Here is a 21,520-nt window from a genome sequence, read left to right on the forward strand (position 1 = left end):
AGCCCATTACGATATGCAAACTAATGGGTCCTGAAAGGTGTTCACTTGCTTATTGAGGTGAGCCAATAACAGTCTCTTGTGGACTTTCATGATGTGAGATGTTAGGGCAACCTGTCTGTAGTCTTTTGGTTCAGGTGGTTGGGATATTTTTTAGGTACTGGAACAAGGCAGGATGTTTTCCACAGAACAGGAACTTTTTTCTGACTCAGGCTGGTGCTGAAAGGATGATGAAGAATCCAATATAGTTGTTCTGAACAGGTTTTCAGAACCCTGGGGCTGACACCACCTGGACCTGCAGCCTTGTTCTGGTTCAATCTCTACAGTTGCTTTTTCACTTGACTGTAAAAGACAGACAGACTAGAAAGGCGGCGGAGGTCTTAGTATGTTCGAAAGTAGAGGGAGATGAGGCTGTGTTAAAGTCCATGACTGAGCTGCAGGGTGACAGAGTGGAGGGGTGACAGGAAAGCTGTGGACTAATGGAGGGTATGTGGTCTGTTTAAATGGAGGTAGGGGGAATATTGTTGAATGATGTTCTGAACTGAACCTATTGAAGAACATTTTAGCTCTGTCTGGACTTCCATCAGTCTGATCCCCCTTTAACTTGAAGCTGGGAATCTTTTTCATTCCTGACCACACATCCCTCTCGTTGCTCTGCTGGAGCTGACTTTCTAACTTTTTCCTGCAGTCCTTCTTGCACTTCTTAAGCTTTGCTTTAAGTTATTTTTGTATTGTCTTCTTTAACTCCCTGTCTCCATCCCTGCAGGCTTTTTTATGTTTAGCAGCTTTTTCAGGTCACCGGTGATCGAGATTTTGTGATGCTGTGTTTCTAGCCTAGTGATGACAGAGGTGATGACATCACAGGCTGTGTCTGCATCGGTACCAGGGATGACCAGCATGGGGAGAGGGAAAGGTTTTCTAGCCTATATTTCAACTTCCTCAGACAGTTTTTAAGGAGGTCATACTGATGTAGAATATGACCCTTTAAAAGAAAAGTGGAGTCATAAAAAATTAATTCAACTTAACAGTTTCCCATAACATCATCGAGGTACCACCGACATCTAAATAAGTTTTACACCATATGCTGTCAAATCTCAGCCCTGCGCAGTGTATCGCACAAAGTAATAGAAAAATACAGTAACAATAGACACAAAAGCATACTGTTACAAAATCAGAAATAAGTTTCTTAATAAAAATTAGTTTATATATTCAGTTATACACTAAGAATTTGTACATGTATGGTTAAATGAATGTATCCAATGCACTTTCTTTATTTTATACATTCATATATATATATATATATATATCAGAGTAAGAAACTAGCGAAGATGTAGCGTATCTAATTCATTCTTCTCATGCGTCATAATTCAATTTCAATCTCTCTCTTGAAAATGAATGATTGTACTACCGTAGAGCTCTTTAACTGGCACAGTGTTAAAGGAATGACAAAGCATGGAGGACAGAAATTCAATTTTAACAAAATATTACACTGCTGCTCTGTATTCTCTTCTTGTCATTTGAGAAATAATCATTCCGACCTATCTACTCCTCGGCCCGTTGATGCTTGCCATCACATACAGATCACACACACACAGAAAAATCATTGCCCTCACCCTAGTCTTATTCATTTGGTCCTGTTACACACAGCTTATAACCTGAAAATTAGCAGCAACCTGTATGCCTCTTGCTCCAGGAATTGTGCGGCTGCTCATTTGATGTACTTAATCAGGTTCAGCCTTTGTAATGCGAAAGGAATAGGGCCAGGCTTGATTGGCCTTGATGACATCTCTGCTCCAATTGTCTAGAAAATCTTCAGCTTTAATCAATCTGCTGGATAATTCAGAATCTCTGACTGCTGCTTATGATGATTAGCTTTTTTTCTGTGAAATCCTTATAATTTGGTTTATTTCAGGTATGACTACAATAAAACAGAATTATACGCAGAATATGGATTGGCAAAGACAGCGTTTTTTGTGTATGGCTCATATTGTCTGCAGAATATTAAATGACAGCATGTTGCACACAGATGCACAGCTGATTCATTTATTTGGAGGATGTTTGTTAAATGACTGAGATATTATTAGATCTACATCCTTAGGTTAAGCCACTGTGACGGCTTGAGACGGAGAATTACTATTTCTGATGATATTTCTGATCAGCTTCTCAGATTTACACCTTTGTTTTTGTTCAGTAAATATTCCTTAAACGCATTAGGGTTTTATTAGCTACATTATGCCCTTTGCTAAAAGAGCACAAATCAACTTTGGGTCTACAAGTGAATTCGACTCAACTTACCTGCATGTTGCTACTGCCTGTGTGTGCAGCTTTTTGGAGGCGATAGCGCCTCTTCTGTTGCTCCGTTACCGTGGCAACGCCAATAGAGCGTCGGCTGCTGCTTTGAAATAGATGGAGAGGAAGATGGAGGAGAGCACTGTTAGAGACGTCGAGGCTGGTGTGTAAATATAAGCTTTACCTGGTTTTCCCCTCGTTGTTATACAAGCATATGGAAGGGCATGGTGCCCTGCTTTGTTACAAATAAGGTGTTTTGGCTTGTAGCGTGTCCTTATATCGACTGTTAGTGTGCAAACCGCCTAGCTAGCAGGTGCAAGGATGTCAACACTAGTCATATTTCCAGTCTTTTCGAGCTAGCTTTCCTGCTACCGACGTTAGATAATTATATCACGAAGTATGCGAGGCAGTTAGTTCCCACGGGGAAAGACTTCTGATAATTGTTTGCTTTTTAATGTTTACCACCTCACCGAAACGTAGACCAGCAGCTCTGGCTAAGAGTATGTGCTAGCTAGCTGAACTACTATACATGCCTTTAGTGTCAGAAGCGCTAATTAGCTAATTAACGGTCCCAGATCTTACTCTTGAAAACTGGCTGTTTTGCATAATTAATCTAGATTAAAGCCATAGTCCTTAACAGTTGCCAGTATTTGATACTGCTTTTTTTTTAAAAATAAAAGGTTAAATCTTTTTTCTTTTTTCCTGCTCTCCTTTTTCCTACACTGCTGTTACCTTTGTTTGCACCTCTGTTTTGCACACTTTCTCCCCGGTACTGTTTGCGAAGTAGCTCAATAACTTAAGTTATTAGCGTGGCTCGATTTCTTTTATGACTGTCACTTGTTACTACAGGGGGAAGGAGAGTTGAGGAAGGCAGAGAGGTGTGCCGATGCTGTGATCGGACTTTTTTGTTTGGAAAGGTAGTGTGGCGACAGAGATGAAAGACAAATGGAGCGATTCCACATAAGCAGCCACATTTTAAAAACAAGCCCGAAAAACAAAACAAAACAATCAAAACACCGTAGCTGGAGCTTTACATAGACTTGTCTGTTGTAATTCCTTAGTAATATGTTACACACTGGATGTACTCAGATGCTCATATTGAGAGGATCAACCTTTTTCATTCATTCATATATTTAGTTGCTCTTTTTTCCTCACTACATAGATGCAATTGGTATTATTTGGCACCTAGATCAAGATCAGTTTTATACTTTAAAAGTTAATGTATACATTTTTAATCTTTAGTGTGTAACAATCTAAAAAATATACAACTGTTTAAATATACAATACATATCTAGTTTCTGTCTAATCTTTCTTTGTTGTATACATAATTCTTGACTAGGACAAAGAAAAAACTTTTTTAGTAGAAGTTTGAGATTAAATCTTTCCTTGATGCTAGTTTAAAGCAGCTTTACAGCAATATTAGACATTTCCCTTGTGAATAATTTTATTATTTTGTACAGCCATCCTGTGGAAGTGTATCCCAGAGTTCTTCATAGGAATGAAGAACAGTAGCTTGAATGAAGAGCATTTAGCTTAGTGCAAAGCTATTCTCATTTCTCTACAATAATACTTTACAGAGTTTAGTTCAAAGACTGCAATGTTTTGCTCTCCCATCTTCACAAAGGAAATCTGGGTCATATTCATAGTGACAGTTTGGTTTGTTGGTTACCTGTCTAAAAAAGTTTTTTTTTTTTTTTTTTTGGGTGGACAGTCAAATTTAGAAAGTTTTTTTTGGTGGTTTGAAACTTCCTACATTTCAGAAAGATGGAGACTGCTCTGTGTTGGTTACTTCGAATGCTGGAAACATTTTCTCTTATCCATTTTCTCTCATTCAGTACCTGTGACACAAGCTTGTGTTGCTCTTGGATAATAAATGCTGGATTTTCTCTCAGAGCTAAACTGGTAAATTTTATACATACAGTGTTTTAGATTATACAAAATCTATAAGATTGCGTACAGGAATTTTGAATTCTCATTTGTATAATTGCTACTATTATCACAAGATATATAAATCAGGACTCCACACAGACGTTTAGCACTGGTTGCACTGGTGCACCTAACATTTTGATTTGGGTGCACCAGCGAAAAATTTAGATGCACCCTAAATTTACAGTGTTGCTCTCAGCAGCTCATTTTAATAGATTTGAATGATTTTCTTTTGATCATTACACATAGACAATGTTAGTTATTTAAATTATTGTGAACAGTAATGAGTTTTTTTCTTAATGTGAAGCATGAGTGATAAGTAGAAAAAAAAAAACATTTTAAAAAATAAGTTCTAGCTTCACTGAGCTAAATAAAACTAAACACTTCAAACTTGGAAATAGCTCATGAGGCTGTGCTGCTTCTGGCAAATTTACCTTCTCTGGAATCACATTTAATCTTTTTTCATAATTATCTACTTAGGCTTGAATTTAGTGAAAGGCAGCTCCTCTTTGGCTATATTACATACAATATTTTTGGCTGCCACAACCACCTGGCAATCATCTCGGGTTCCCTTACCCCCGAACAGCTTTATATGGTCATCTTTTTAAACATAACTAACTTTTAAACTTGCTTGAACTACACAGTCTGTTGTTAATGTGATTAAAGAATAAAGTCAGGTGTCAATTTTACACCCCTCAAAAGCACAAATCTGTCCCATTGCAGAAACATTTAATCAGAAACTGTGAAAGAATAGAAGTCTGAAACTAGCAAATCTACATCATATACGTTTATATCCATTCTAATGCGTTGGTGGGTGTGGTTTTCTATGCCTGCAAGGCAAGGACCTTTCTATCTGCATCTGCAGGGAGGGGGCTGTGAGGTTTCTAAATTTTTTTTTAAATGTAGATAACCTCTCTATGTCACGAAAAACATAACATGGTTTTATCGTGTAGAAAGCATTATGAGCCATTTTTTTACCCACAAAATCTTGTTTTTAAAATAAATAAATAAAGAAAAAACTTAATTTTATCAACAATACATGTGGTTTTCATCACAATTAAGTAGCTCAAGACCACATTTTTGGGTGCACTACCCCTTTAAAAGACAGGAAACAAGAAGGTAGAAGGAGAAAAAAAAGCAGCTAGATAAAACAATGGGTGAGATACAGATCACTCTGCCAAAGAAAGGCAGCAGTGTTGCCAAACCAGCCTGTTATAAGACACTTTGGACTTGTTTTTTATGAAGTCGCTTGCAAATATCATCAGTTATCGTCGGGATGCAGGTTTTTGGGATGGTTTTCTTGAGTGTAGTTGCTTATTTGGGCTTGCCCTGCTCCTGTTATGAAGCTCCCCCTTATTCTCTCCCAACTTTCCACAATAAAGCAATATCCCATGGATGCGGAATGGAAAACGTGAATGCAACAGTCCTTTTTTCATGAAGTAGTGTCAAATAGGAAACATGTACAATATGTATAAAAGAAAAGTATAAAGAGTAGGGAAAAGTGTATTGGAGGGCTCATCATGCAGCCCCTCTAAAAACCTGATGCTGAATCCATGAAACTGATGGACATCAGTTTCACTGTCTCATAATATGAGAAGACAGTTTTTAATTTGTTTTAGGTTTTACCCCAGGTTTTTTTGAGACGAGTTATGTATGTCTTATTTTAATTGAAGTTTAAGTTATTCAATATTCTTAGTGCTTTAACAGACTGTATGTATATATATACTGTATATATATATATATATATATATATATATATATATATATATATATATATATATATATATATATATTCTTTTTATTTTTTTTGGCAACACAACCATGTTTGAACCATCACAACCATAGTTAACACAACAAATATAGCTAAATTTACATTTTACATTGATTTCATGTATTGCACCTGTTCTTTAGGTAGTGAAGCTGCGGGGGAGGATGCCTTGGTGGGGAACGTGAACAAGCTGATGGTGAGCCCGCCAGGATATTCAGGACCTCCACGAAAAGGACATATGATTTTCGATGCTTGCTTTGAGAGTGGTGAGTAGAAAAAAAACTCATGTATTAGGACGTCTGAGGGATCTCCCCCAGAAAAAAAAAAAAACAATAAAAAAAACATAGGTTTAAAAAAAAAAAACAAAAGCTACCTTAATAGCTAATTTACATTTAATTAATTTACTCTGTGAGCATCCCATCTCACCAGTCACATGTTGTCCAACCATTTGCTTAAATAAGTTGAATGAATGAACAGCTAAATGCTATGAAGTCCTTTTAATTTTTCTATGCAATACAAATACAGACAATTTACCAGTTTTTCAGTTGTGTGCATATGGACAAGACATTTACAGATGTGGATTTATACCTATGCATCTATGAGTGCGTTGGCACTGATTGTTGCATTTTTGTTTGTACTGTTACTCATAATCTACGAACATATATAAACTGTAAATTGTGCTTCATACATACATTTAATATTTTGACATGGACTACTTGCTGTTATGGGAGTGTGCCATTCACTTTTATTTTTTCATTACATATTTTCTTTTGTTAAACCATATTCTGGGGGTGTTGTGATCAGCAAGAAGAGTGAGGAGCATTAAGTGTATAAAAAAGATGGACGGAGCCTCCGTGACGTCACCCATAGTTTTCTGAAGAGCTGAATTGAAGCTCATTGGGCGATTCCCGCCATCGCCATCTTGGCAGCATCACCTGTCATTCCCGGAAAATCCAAAAATGGGCAAAGAGGTGGAGCTGAGAGTGGGACTGTGAAGGTGGGGGTGGATGATTGACACCCATCAAACTCTGAGCTTCTTGTAGCTAAGAGCTAACCAAGCTAACCTGGAGGTAACAGTTGCTAACCAGCTAATGGAGGTAGGCAGGCAGGCTAAAGCTAAGGTGCGCTGTTAGCCAGCTAAAAACCCTGGTTGTGCTGCATTCTCCCTTCTTTCCGTGGATATTGGATACCTGTCAATCAAAAGGACACACCCCTCATTATGCCGAATTTCAAGATTAAATAACAACCAAACGGATGAGTTAGAAAAAAATTCACTCCCCTCACAGCTGTCATGAAGGTAAACTTGACCTATTAATCCTAAAAATGTTTTTTTGTACCAGGCTTTAAACATGTTTATTTCTGCTGTGAAGTTGGTCTTTTTAACATGGGAGTCTAAGGGGAGTCACTCTGTTTTGAAGCCAGCCCCTAGCGGATGAGGGGTGAACTGCAATTTTTTTGCACTTACACATAGGCTTCACATTTCACCGGTGGAGGTTGCTGCTTGGTGAGGAGGTTCTTGTTTTTTTTTTTTTTTTTCATTTTATTTATTTATTGATTTTTTATTTATTTATTTTTTATTGCAAGACAAACAATTCAGACCAAGACCAGACAGCAACATGACACAGATAAACAAAACAGAACAAAACAAAACAAAACAAAACAAAAAAACACAAAACAAAACAAAAAAATAATAAAGAAATAATAATTAAATAGATATAATTTGTGTGTGTGTGTGTGTACCTATATGTGTATATATGTGTGTGCAATTTGTATTTGTAAGAAGGGCATCAATTTTGTCAGGTTGGTCATTGGGGGGGGGGAGGGGCAAAGGAGGAGAGAAGGTCAAAAAATGGAAGAGTTGATACTATGAGGTGAGGCAGATGTTTGGTTGAAATGGTTAGTAAGAATGAGCTGGATTCAGGGTTCCTTTCTTCCAATTTTCTTATTTCTTCTTGATATTATTATTATCATCACCATCACTGTTTTTCTTTTCTATTCCTTAAAAAAAAAAATGGTTCTTGGTTTGAATCTTTCCTGTCTTTGTGAGGTTTGAATTAATGATTTTCTCCTGCAGTCCAAAAACATGCATGTTAGATGAACCTTAAAGTTAACCTTTGTAACTTGTACATCATCATTTGTACGTGTTGGCCCTGTTATTAACTGCTGACCTTCCCAGGGTGTACCCCACCCTGGCAGCTGAGTTAGGCCCTCTGATAAGGATAAAGTGGGTATTGAAAATGGATGGATGAATGGTTATGGAAATTAAGTAAACAAGACACATTCTTACATAAATGATAACTTCTAACTGAGCTAAATAAGTGAATATAATGTATCAAGGATACTTTAAATGTTTCCTTATCTTTTTTTAAGCTAGTGATCTTCACTAATGCTTCCATGGGAATAGCAAGACAAAGACAATAGAGGAGCAACTTTTACCACAAAACACAAAAATTTAAAATAATTAAAATGAAAATATTAGGCATATATTCCTTCTAATAAAATAGAAATGTGTCTGTCCACTTCTCCTTAAATTTCCTGTGCTCACCTTGTATTTTACATCTCATTCCTTTCTTTATTACCTCGCTGTTTCCTGCTCGTTCCCTTTCTCCCCATCTGTTTTTTCTTTTCTTTTTTTTTAACATTTTTTATTTAGAAATCAGTCAATATTTTGAACATCTATTAAATAGCCAAGGTGGCATTGGGAGCTGTTTTGGCCAAAAGCTGCAAGTTCTAACCATGATTGCCAAGTTGCTGACTGTTTCCCCTTTAGCAATAAAAAAGTTGTCTATGTACAACCCAAAGCAGGCCATAACAGTTTAGTGTTTGCAACCTATCCTACCATCTTACATTTAGGTGACATTGTTGTTTGAAATATTTGTTGAATATTTGTTTATTGTCTGCATTTTCATGAAATAGTTAACTGTTTCTCAAGCCACAAATGAAATCTTGGCAAGCTCTATGAGCCTTACAAGCTGTGAAATGAGTAACACTGGTTTAAGCTTAGCCTGCAGTAAGTAAGATGAAGTTAATATACTCTGCAGTCTTTTTCACTTCTCACTCTGCTACAGTTCAGATCTAATTCAGATAAGTTTTCTTATAGTTATCAAATTAAAAGTTTAAGTTTATTACTGATAAATTCTCTTGTGGACAGCTAATAATGTATCGACATTTAAACAGTGAAATATAACAGATGAAAGGCAATATGGAAACGCATAATTGCCTAATGCACAAGTATTTGAAGGTCGTTACATACACACACATATATATATATATATTTACATAACTGATAGAACTGAAGTGTAAATCTCTAAATATGCTGCATGCAGAGTTGCTGAGATATCAGTGTGGTTATTGCCCTTTTTATAAATTTGCTGCTTTCCCAGATGACATGGCCAGGGGAGCAGAGACATTGATTAATGGCCACTGAGCTCCCACTCTGAGATCAGCTAACATGAGTTGCCCCGGCTCCGGATGTATCTCCTGAATGATTTATGGAATTGATATTAATCTCTTTCCAATAAATGCATTACTAAAGTTAGAATTTAGCCTTAATTGATGTTTGTTAGCCAATACCAGATTAATACCCTGTTATTTCATTTCAAATATTACTTGGTATAATTGCATTACTTGTGTGATCCTCCACCTGAAAGCTAAGCTTTTGTTTATGACTTTTCTGCCACCGTAGTATTAAAAATATGTTATGGCACAAAGCTTTCTTGTCTGTAAAATGAGCATTTTGCTACATTTAATTGCAATATGCACTTCTTACATGATACCACTATCAGTCTTACAGTATTTGTACTTGAAAATATTTTGTTAATGATATTAAAACAGGTTTATCTGGATAAAAAATTGAATAATATACTGGAGAAAATAGCTATTCCTAAATAATGAAATAACAAAGCCTGTTGATTCATTGATCCAGTGAAGTTTTGTCATAGGCTAAAGATATCAGGTAATGCACAATGTGCAGATCCATCCAACTACGATAGAACTGAACGATGTTTACAGTTCATTTAGGGTCTATGCTCAATCTTGATAGGACAGTATACACACTGAGTATTGCCAAGGCTTGTAACATGAGCTGCTGCTTTTCATGTATTCTGATATTTGTGATACCCGTGACAGGAAGTGAAATCGAGACAAGCATGTAAGCTCCTGCCACACGTACATTTCTCAAAGCTATTGCATTGGTTTTTCATGACAGCCAATGTCTGTTTTACTCTTCCCAGAATAAATTTCTGAAATGTGTTACTTCAAGCTGACATTTTTATTATAAATTTATACAGACCTATAACTTGAGGTTTTGTGCCTGGCTCTTGCTTCTGTTTTCATCATGTGTACATTTTAATAAAGCCCAGGTTTTATTTTGTTGGAGTAGTATCGCACAGAATAAAATCTAATTGGTTTATTAAAATGAACACTGGTTATATAAACTGTTTGCCAAAGGTATAAACCTACATTTACATTTACATTTAGATGAGGCTTCATTCACTTTTTTGAAGCTCTACGCTGATCAAGTCTGTGATGGCCCACATTTACATACAGTAGATGTCTCAGCTAACAGGTTCTCCACAACAGAATCACTCTGAAAGAGCGAAAGTCTTTTTTTTCAAACACTGCTAACCTCAGCTTTGCTATTTGGTGGTGGAAAATTTCATTACCATGACTGTTTTCTGACTGTTCTGGAAGATTGTGGAACAACTACTATGGCTATTTTTGTATTAATGCCATTGTGGCAGTAATATTTTACTTATTTAAACCATATTCTTTATGTCATGTAGGACGGTAGAAAATGGAAGATTATGCTAATCTGTAAACATTAACTTCTGGCCTATTGTTGTGTTTTGTGTCAAGAGGCAGAGATTAACGAAAGTGATAAAAAAAGAGCATAATTATTTTTTAGTGTGAAATCCAAATGACTTCCTTATCTTGTCTTGTCACATTTGTTTAGTCACAAAATCCAACTGTTGACATTTTAAGCAAAGTCCCAAAATCTTTTGTGACTGCAGCGACACAATGTTGCTGACTAAAGTGCCATCTGCCTTTACAAAGGATGACACTGACAGTGGAAGCATAATTTTTTACTGCACCTCTGGACCGTGTACCTGATGTAATTAAGCCCTCATTGATTCATCAGACTGCTGTCTGTTGACAGTGACTTGCATGGTCAAAGAAAGTACCCAGGGGTGAAAGTGTTTAATGGGGTCCATTGATAAGCACAGCTCATAGATTCATCTGGCTTCACAGTCAATTCACTCCATGAAATCCAGTTTATATGGCTTGAGAACAACTTTGACTTTCTACTGTCTCTGAAAGTGCAGACAAAAAACCAAAACAAAAAAACAAGGCCATCTGAAACGTGGAGGGGAAATTATATTTGTTTTCACCTGATTAACTAACACGATTTCTGTATCTTTTCATAACTTTTTCAAGTGAGAAAGGTAATAAGTGAGAAGTGTGTCATTATGGCAGTTGATGTTGACTGAAAGTTTTCACTAACTGAAAGCTGATACATGAATTTTGCTTTCAAATGTATCAACACTATGAGTAATTCGGGAATAAGGACAGGAGTAATTATGTGTACAAATTTAAGCTTAAGTCTGAATCTGTCTAGTTAGCAACCAAAACTAGTGCAGAATAAAAAATATAAACATATTCCCCAAACTAATATTTCCATTACTGGCAAGATTGAGTAAAATCTCTTAAGGAGTTAATGGATTTGCTCTACACATTCACTAATAACACTTAATGAAAAACTATTTTCTCTGTCTTTCATTAAAATTTTTTTTTGAAAATATAAAATAGCTTGAAGGAGATGAGTGAAGATCAGTAGATGAGCATTTCAAGTTTATTTTTTCCATTTTTCCAGCACTGAACACTGTATTTTTATCAGCTAGGCCTTATCTTCTCCCTGAGGTTTTCATGTTGCAGTTGCAAAGACCCTCTAAAAAGTGACTGATTAGAATCACAGCTAAAAATCTCAGAAGAAATACAAAGTTAGAAACAGAGACCAGAAGAGAGATAGTCTGGAAGAGAAAAGGGACGAAGGTAGCACAGAAAAAATAAGAGACTGGAGGGTGGGGTGGCTGGTGTAGGGAAAATGCAGTCAAGCTTGTCAGAAGATATTTATGTACTTCAGAGTGCCCCGTGAATCAGGGTAGTTGAGTTTCCATTGATTAAAGAAGAGGGAAACGTTTTTACAATCAAGGCAGATGCTCAGAACGAGTGCTTTGGAGAGGCCTGAGCTTGCTGCAGTATGCAGCTCTCTGCATCACCATGTCTTTCTCTCTGATGAAATGATCCAGAAGGAGAAGCAGCCAATGGATGAAAATGCATATTTTTTGTTGATCGCTTTATTTATATTAAATAAAGACTAAATCAGCATGAATATAATCTATATTGTGATGCTTATATCCCCACATAAGAGCATAAGAACATACTGTGCTTTGTGCAGCCAGGTGGTCCAGATTTATGATAACCAGAGAACCATATTTCAGAAATCTGATAACCAGATTTATGACTGTGTTGATGAATAACCTTAGAAAGCTCTGTCTTGTGGGCTTCCCAAAAGAGGATCCACTTGTCTGAGTGAAAGGGAGCACTCCTGACATGTGATGTATTGAGAGGCACTCCCAATTTCTCTGTCTGTCTTACATGTCCTTGGCAGCTCAGAAGTTTCACTGTTCAAATCACTAAATGGCCTCTCCAGTTTTCCCCTTAAGCAGTTTTTTCTCCTCCTCTCTCTCTCAAGTCAGGATCAGAGTATGGAAATAAATATGAGCTGTCTTGGGACTCTTGGCAAGGCCATTGCTTCTGATTTATGCTATTTATTGGCCGTAAGAGATTACTTCTTATTGTTATTATTGTAATTTTATATTATCTTCTTCTCCTGTCTTTGACTTTTTCCAGGCATATATTGTCAGTTTTATTTCTGTTTTCATGCCATTTCATTTGATGGGAATTGAGGTTGTCTTACATTGCGTAGAGCCTGAGGGTAAGCTTCCTTCTAAGTTGTTGCTAGGCTTAAAACTAGCAAGAAATGTTCTCAAACTATCTAGAAAGCTCTATGATATGATAGCTCTACATTAACAAAAGATAGTCATTGTCATGATCTTATATTGTGGACAGTCCTGATTTTGAATATGATCTGATTTTCAGAGGAATCATACAGATCTTGTCATGAAGGAAATGGCAGTCAAAACTTCCCTACTTAACATGAACTAAGCAAAAGCATGATTGATTGTGACACAACTGGGACAATGCTCACTTGATGCAGTGCAGAAGTAGGTGTAATTTATTTCGTAAATTCCTGGCAGATGAAGAACAGCAGTGGGTGGATCAACATCATAAGAAACAGCCGGCTGTGATACAATTCATCATGACTTTTGGTCAAAACTTGCAGAATGAAATCAGGGAAACAGGATGCAAAGATTTGTGCGTTAAGAGATTTTAACTTTGAATTAAAGTGATTAGCTTTGTATCCTGGAAGCTATATGTACAACTTCACTTTGTTCCTGCACATGAGAACAACAAAAAATGTGGGGAGAACTGTGTTCCAGATTGTGGATCACAATTCTTTCCCAAAATATCCTCATACAGTCATTTTGCCTTACATTTATCAAGACATGAACGAAATGTAATGGCTTAAATGTAACTCTCTTACAGAGAATAAGCTGTAATACCCCCATGTAACAATCACATCACCCTAAAACGTATTTGAGCAAAGTTTTTCACTTGTCTAAAAAGTAGTTTTAGTTCAGTCTTATGGCTGAAATGAATGTTTTTTTTAACTAAATGGATGGCAATTTACTAACCAACAAAATAACTACCCAAACCCCATATTCTGATTTGCCACTATTGTGTTTTACAGCTTATTTTTTCTCCACAGCAGCCAGTAGTCATTTAGTACAAGTATGATATATTCACGTGAATCTAATTTCTTATTTCTGGTCTGTTTTAATTCATACATCTTTGCATAACAAAAACCTAATCACTCAATGTGACCAATCTAACATTCATCAAAGCCACAAAACAATGATCTGCCTTTATCACATTGCTTCATAGGGGCGTGGCTGTATGTTTTGTCTGAAATGTGAGAATTGATACAATATCAGTGTCAACGCATGAAATGCAATGATAATCTTGTCTGACATTCGTGCCAGTTGCACATGGTCATGTCTAATCACTGAGTGAACACATTGGCTCACTTGTGCTGGTGAGAGATGCCAGGACGTAGTACAAACAACCTCAGTGTTTTGTAAGTTAATTGTTGATGGCTTTGATATGGGCTACACATAGGAGACCTAGTCAGTACCTCATCTTTTCAAAATGTCACCAAATGCTAGCAGCAGCAAGCTGTTTTGGAAATTTTGAGTAATGAAAGGATTTGATTATCAACAATATACACGGTGTGGCTGGGAGATTTCTAAAGGTTGTGGGGAAAAATTCATATACTTGATATTTGGAGAAATGGCTTGTTTATAACACAAAAAATGACATTGTTGTTTCTTCATCTGTGCTGAGGGAAGTGGTGTGACTCAAAGAAGTTTAACTTTGTTTTTACACTGCAGCTCCAGGCTATGTTTATGTTCTAAATGTACTTTAAAACATCACTATTCATTGGCTTAGGGCCTGCCTCTAGCAGTATAATACACGTATGTCATCAGTGAACATTACTGCAACTAGATTTCTGCATTGCACGAGTGGTGCTCGCACACCAGGCTCCAGCTTCAGTGATTCATCGAGTAATTTATTTCCTAGCAATTCCTGACACCATAAACACAGTTTCAGAGCAGACGTCTCATTTTTCTTCTGAGGCAAGATTGTGCAGTTTGGGAAAATGGGGAGGATTTGTAATGGTTTACCAGTTCATGTTTTTCAAGCTGCCTGTGTTTATTCTGCTGATTTATTCAGAAAATGTGTCTGTGAGATCAGCTCCATTGATTTGCCAGGGTTTATTTGATAGTGCAAATTCATGTACAAAATATACTTACACAGTGAAGGGTGAAATACTGACAGCAGCTGAAATTTCAAAGGATAAATGTTGGTCTGAATCTTGGCAGTTGTCATGTATGGAAATTCACTTCCAGGGCCAGATTTCACAATTTTCTATTGTGGTTATTTAACCATTTAACTCTCTTTAAAAGCAAACATGACTGTGACTAATTATGATTTATCTAAATTTTTGTTGGCATTCAAATAGTCATTTATAATAATTCATTGTGAATACAGTAGTGGAATTTCAGCTCACTGAACCCAGTTCACCAGCCCTGTGCAACTCCAGCTCTTTAATGTTTCAGAACTTATTGAATAATGTTGTTTATGCAAATTTAGAATTCTGTAGATTTGCTGCATAATTTTAAGTTTACATTTTCATGTTTACACGTGAGCAGTACTAAGAGATTCATAAGTAATAGGACATCTTTTTTTTTTATGCAATATGATATATGGGCCTTTCTGTGTGGAGTTTGCATGTTCTCCCTGTGTATGCGTGGGTCCTCTCTGTTACTACTCCAGCTTCCTCCTAAAGATATACATGTTAGGTTAATTGTTCACTCTAAAGTCTCCCTAGAAGTGAATGTGAGCTCGAGTGGTTGTTTGTCTCTGTGCTGGCCCTGTGATGGACTGGCGACCTGTCCAGGATATACCCTGTCTCTCACCTAGTAACTGCTGGGATAGGCTCCAGTTCCCCCAAGACCCTGAATTATAGTAAAGTAGTATAGAAAATGGATGGGTGATAGACAAAATAAAACACTGAAATGTATTTAGCTACACCTTGAATCTGATTCTACCAACGTTTGCCAGTGTCTATTTCTGGTGCTTAGAGGCTCAAAGAATCTAAAAGGCATGCTAAGATGCAGGGATGTTTGGAGTCTTCTAATTGAAGTCTCTTCAGTTATAAATCTGAATCACAAACTTGGCATCATCTGGAGCCTCCTGCTGAGATTGAGAAACTTCATCCCAAAAATCTCCTTGTTCTGCTTTATTCTGATGAATTGTGACTAAATTGAATTACCAAATTATGTCTCATAATCTCCCATATCCGATAGTATGAAAAGGGATTAGCTTGTTATTGGAAGGGTTTGCTTTTACGGCATTTTCTAAAAAAAAGAATATATGTATATATCTTTACTTTGGGACTTTGTCATGTATATGTTACATATTTAATGTTTTATAACCTAATTTCTCCCTATATTACGATGGTTGGCTGCAGTGTCTGGCTAAATTGTTTTTTAAACACTCCTTGATCTTCTGCCAAGCCTTGGGAACGGCATACAATGTTGGAATGTCTTTCTGTTTCTTGTTTGTCTTTAATTTTCTATTTTTCTATACAGTGGCAGCACTTAGTTATTTCCTGGACTGAAAAGCTCATTTGTGATGTCAGATTTTTCTCCCAACTGTTGAAAAGCCCACCTGGAGATTTTGAAGCCTCCATTTTTCCTTGATCTGCCCAACTTCTGCTTGACTCTCTCTGATCCTGTTAGATATGAGTCATTTCAATCAGTACAAAAAGAAAAAGCCAACTTTGGCCAACTTCTGGTTAGGATCAATTTACCGCTACATTATGTTAATTGGCTGTAACTTAATGAGGAACTGCAAATCAAAATTCTGTTTTCTCTTGAATGGCAAGACATAAGCACTGGGCATAAAATCTGTACTTGTCAGACCACCACGTTATTTTTGTCAGATTTTCAGTGTCCATTTTTCTGCCCTGTGATTTGGATTTTTGCTGACCTGCTGGTTATTGGCAAGTGCTTTCTTGCCTCTCTTGTTTCCCTTCTTTTCTTGCATCGGCTCCCTGTGTTCCTGAACTCATTACAGAGCAATCAGCTCCAGGCGTTGAAGTGTGCACCCAGAGGAAGCAATAACTGTAAATAAACACTACTGCAGGCTCTCCGATAACATGTAACCAAGATGATAACAGCCCTTCTTAGCAGGCCTGTTGACCTTCTCCTTGCCTTAGGCTTTGGAAGGGCTCCTCAGCTCCCTGCACTTTTATCTCAAAACTCCACTCCACTGCTGGAACTGTAGCTGAGGATGAGAGGAAGAGGAAGGAGGGAGTTATACCAAGAGAAGAAAAAGAAGAGAAATGGGGAGAGGGAGAGTGCTTGAAGACGAAGAAGACACAAACAAGATAGAACAACAAAGAGCTGACCAGGGCAGTTGTGCCTCTGCCATTGCTGCTGCCTCATCTCTCCTTCTGCAGTCTTTGTAGGGCTCAACCTAATTAACTTGTTAAAAGATAGCATGAAATTGGAACAGATTCGTATTTACTCTGTGGCCACCAACACAAGCTGCATTCAAAAACTAAAAGAGAGAGAAATAGAGGGGTAGAGTGACAGACAGATGGATAAACAGAAAGTAAGTGACAAAGAGGATGAGAACCCAGGATGGCAGTGCCTAAATTTTGATCAAAAACATAATTCAACAACCTAACTTATCATTTTAGGCTTGAAAAACAGATGAAAGTGAAGATTGCAATTCCTCATGGTTCACTTCCCAATACTAATGCAGAGTGTCTGACAGTAGCATGTCCAGAACTGTGGGGCTAAAGCACTGTCTGGATGAGATTGATAATACAATTAAGCCTGTCCCACTATGAATGCATCACTGTGACCCATTACTACAGCAACTGCTTCAGATGGAGCATACGAGTCTGACTCTAGGGCCTTTTGGAAGGCAAAAAATACAATTATAAAAGGCTAGCTAGAAAATGTGTTCTCTTTAGAATGTGCAGGCAGGCCTGTACATCATCAGATATGTGCAGGCTGCCTGCATATCTCGCTGCTGTCCTCAGGCCTGGCTTTCTTCATCTATATTGAAACGAGGAGCTCACTGGAGCATAGACGGACTCATAACAATATGATTTTTCCCTCTTATTCTCCCCTCTTATTGTCTGCTCTTATCCTTGTTTTTGTGGTGTGTTGAAATAATTTCTATTTTCACAAACATGCATGTGTATATGTGCTGCAGAAGACTTTTGGTAAAACTATTTTATCATGTAAATTGCAAGCCATTTATTTGAGGGATTCAATGTACAGTCCCATGGCGGTTTGATGTTCTTTTTTATTCTGGTGTTTCTCTGGGAAACATCTTGCTGCTTATTTTACATGGTGACAGTAAACATGCTGTAAGTTTGTAATATGGCGATTAATCCAGTTTGTGTTAATTTCTTGTCATTTATAAAAACAGATTTGTTGCTTATGCATGAAAACAAATTTTAAACACAACAGCTCTTTTCATTGCTTTGTCATATGAGCTGACATCACTCACTTCCTTTATCAACAAGAAAAGCTTCTTCAAAGGGAGCATTTGTGTCTTCTGTCATCATGCATTTAACCAACTCAACCAGCTCTGCTGTGCCTCTCTGGAGAAGTGGTGTCCACTCAAGGACACAATTCTACATTGTCTTATCAAAAAAATTGCATTACCATCTGTTTCTGACAGGGCTAAGTCCTTTTTATTCCTGCAGTTTCTTTCTTCTATCTTTGTAGATATGTTTCTGTACTAATTCATGGCAGAAGGAGGCAAACAAGCCCTAAGGTTGGGGAGAAATCAAAGTGGTAATCCCAAACTGTTTCAACTTACAAATGCCATGAGGGCATGGTTCCTTGCTGTAACATTTAGAGCGATCCATAAACAGAGATGCAGTAGGATTTTTGTTGTTTTAGTGTCTAATCATGTGAATATAAGATTTATTTTGGGTTTCCTTTATCTTGGAACAAATAAACTACCCTCTGCTCTGTACCAACATAGCAACCATACACTGACTCTAGTGTGGGTCTTTCATATACACTGCCTGACCAAAAACAAAAATTGCCACCAAAAAAGTCACACATTAATATTTCATTGGACCACCTTCAGCTTTGATTATGGCAGCATTTTTTTGTGGCATTGTTTCGATAAGCTTCTGCAATGTCACAGTATTACATTAATTTTTCAACAAAATCTTGTACTGATGATGGGAGAGTCCGACCACTGCACAAAGCCTTCTCCAGCGCATCCCAAAGATTCTCAATGGGGTTCAGGTCTGGACTCTGTGGTGGCCAATCCACATGTGAAAATTATCTCATGCTTCCTGAACCAGTCTTTCACAATATGAGCTTGTTGAATCCTGGCATTGTCATCTTGGAATATGCCCATGCTATCAGGGAAGAAAAATATCCATTGATGGAATAACCTGCTCATTCAGTATATTCAGGTATCAGCTGTCCTCATTCTTTGCACACATAATGTGGCTGAACCTGGACCTGACCAACTGGAGCAATCCTAGATCATAGCACTGCTCCCACAAGCTTGTACACTAGGCATGATGGCTGCATCACTTCATCTAACCCTGGTGCACCCATCACTCTGGAACAGGGTAAATCTGGACTCATCAGAGCACATGAACTTCTTCCATAGCTCCAGACCACAATCTTTATGCTCTCTCGCACCTGAAGTGTTTTTCTCTGGTTAGCTTCACTGATTAGTGGTTTTGTTATGGCTACACAACTTTTTAGTTCCAATCTTTGAGTTTCCTTGCATTGTGAGTGTGGAAATGCTCTTACTTTTACTATAAAACATAGCCCTGAGTTCTACTGTTGTCTACTGATCGTGATCAGTGATCAATTAAATGTTTGGTGAAATCAAATCAAAGAAGATCAGAATTTTTTTCCTGGATGATGATGGTTCTCCACTATCCTTCCAGTTTTTAATAATGTGGTAGACAGTTCTTAACCCAATTTTAGTAGTTTCTGCAATCTCCTTAGACACTTTGTCTGTTTGATGCATGCCATTTGACCCTTTTCAAGCAGACTAATATCTACGACCCCGGGATGTGTCTTTTCAGGTGGAAGAAATGAGAAACTACTTGTTGCATCAGTTGGGGTTAATTAACCTGTTTCCAGTAGAAAGATAATCGCCCATGCAGTATTTATCTAATTGGAGGATCATACCTATTTGCTTAGTTAGTTCCAGGTGGCAACTCATTTGAGAAGGCCAGGCAGTGTATTTTACTTTTTCATGGCCAGCACAGCTTTTACTCACACTTTGACAGGAAGACGAAGGAAAGGTTTTTTTAGTTGGTAACAGTCTGCAGTTTATCCTACACCCTGGTTGTTTAATGTGTCTTGTCATCACTGTCAAGTTGCCAGATGAGCAAGAGAAACTCCAGGGCATCCTGTTGCACTGCTCAGAAATAGCCATCATGTAACCCTACAAAAAAAACACATTTTAATAAACAAGATTAAACATATTCATTCTTGAGTTTTATTGTTGCTAATATATTGATAAACTTGCCTTTTACTGTGTGAGGTATTTTTTTTAAAAATAGTTCTTTAAAAAAACATTCAGAGCCCATTCTTTAATGTTTTATAAGATACACTGCAATTTGACATACCTGTTAGGTAGTCAGATTTGAAAAACTCTGAGGTGACCTCTTTAATCTTGCCTGCAGATGATGTGATGAGGGAGAAGCCATGCTTTGAGAAGTTGTGAGGCAGGAGATTGATGTCACCTCTGTGACAACTTGCCTTTAGACAAGAAAGAGAGAGACAGAGTAAAGGCAGACTTTTAGCTGCGGGACTATGCTGAGCCCCCCTTCACTATGGCTGTCGCTGCTGCTGGCTGGAATCAATTCTATCTTTATCAGTCTCCCTCTTCTGTGTCCAGGAATCCTCCTCACACCACAGAGCAGCCGGGGGGAAAACTGATGTGTTTTCCAATAATGAAATGGAACACAGCAAAAAATAAGTTTAAAAAAGCTGCCTGGCTCATCTCCCTCAGCAGTGCAGACCTCTTTGTTATCTGTTGTCTAGGTTTTAAACACAGTTGTGTTTTTTTTCTAGGCCAGCAAAAGAAATTGACTAATAAGTTATGTGGATCGTTGGTATTGGTCTGTGCTACATTTTAAAACTTTTCAGACCAGTTGTTTGGAATTTGGCACAGGTATTGTAATTTGGCTCTTGTACATTATCACAGTGGATCTGAAATTAAAAACAGTTTTTCAACTTTGATTGTATACTGTGTGTAAAAGGAGAAGGCAGCTTTAAAATCTGAAATGTGTAGCCATTGAGGACAGCTACCTTTATTTCTTTGCCTAAAAAATTCTTGGGTTCCTTTTATAGTTTGTTTTAGAAGGTTCAGGATCCTGTTTCATGCTGTTTTAACATTGCTAATCACGTTGTTTCAAATAATTTTTTTTTCTTTTATATTCTTTGCCTTTATTCTTGCTCAGAACAATTTGTAAGCTACAATTTGAAAAAAACTTAGTTACTTAGGTCATTGTCTGTGCAGTGATTTAGTCAACTTCCTTGCCTTTAAAATAATCTGAACTAACCAGTAAAATTTCATGGTTTGCAGATGTTGTTGTTTCTGAGCTTTTCCAGGCCTTTTAAAAATACATTTTGCTACCAGTAGTTTTCACTCTTTAGTGAAACCTTGTAATTAAATAGACAAAAGCATCTTTTTTTTAAAACTTTGACTAACATATCTGTCTCCTCAAGTGTACTTAACTTGACTTAATGCCATGAAGAACTTGCTTACAAATTTTTTGGT

The 21,520-nt window shown here is 37.2% G+C and overlaps 2 protein-coding genes across 3 annotated transcripts in view; one reads left to right on the top strand and one right to left on the bottom strand.

Annotated features, from left to right (window-relative positions):
* The window catches only part of elavl4 (ELAV like neuron-specific RNA binding protein 4), a 74,907-nt gene extending 72,530 nt beyond the window's left edge, over nt 1–2,377 (bottom strand). For both annotated transcript variants that reach the window (XM_042006454.1, XM_042006453.1), the window contains exon 1: nt 2,293–2,377. The gene's annotated coding sequence lies outside the window, so the exon portion shown is untranslated. The remainder of the gene's footprint in view (nt 1–2,292) is intronic.
* agbl4 (AGBL carboxypeptidase 4) overlaps nt 2,342–21,520 on the top strand; it is a 357,829-nt gene continuing 338,650 nt past the window's right edge. The window contains exons 1-2 of the mRNA XM_042006451.1: nt 2,342–2,449; nt 6,124–6,246. Of these exons, the coding sequence (XP_041862385.1) occupies nt 2,404–2,449; nt 6,124–6,246 (169 nt within the window). The 5' untranslated portion in view covers nt 2,342–2,403. The remainder of the gene's footprint in view (nt 2,450–6,123; nt 6,247–21,520) is intronic.

This window comes from Melanotaenia boesemani, chromosome 14 (assembly GCF_017639745.1).
Source record: "Melanotaenia boesemani isolate fMelBoe1 chromosome 14, fMelBoe1.pri, whole genome shotgun sequence".
Taxonomy (NCBI): Eukaryota; Metazoa; Chordata; class Actinopteri; order Atheriniformes; family Melanotaeniidae; genus Melanotaenia; species Melanotaenia boesemani.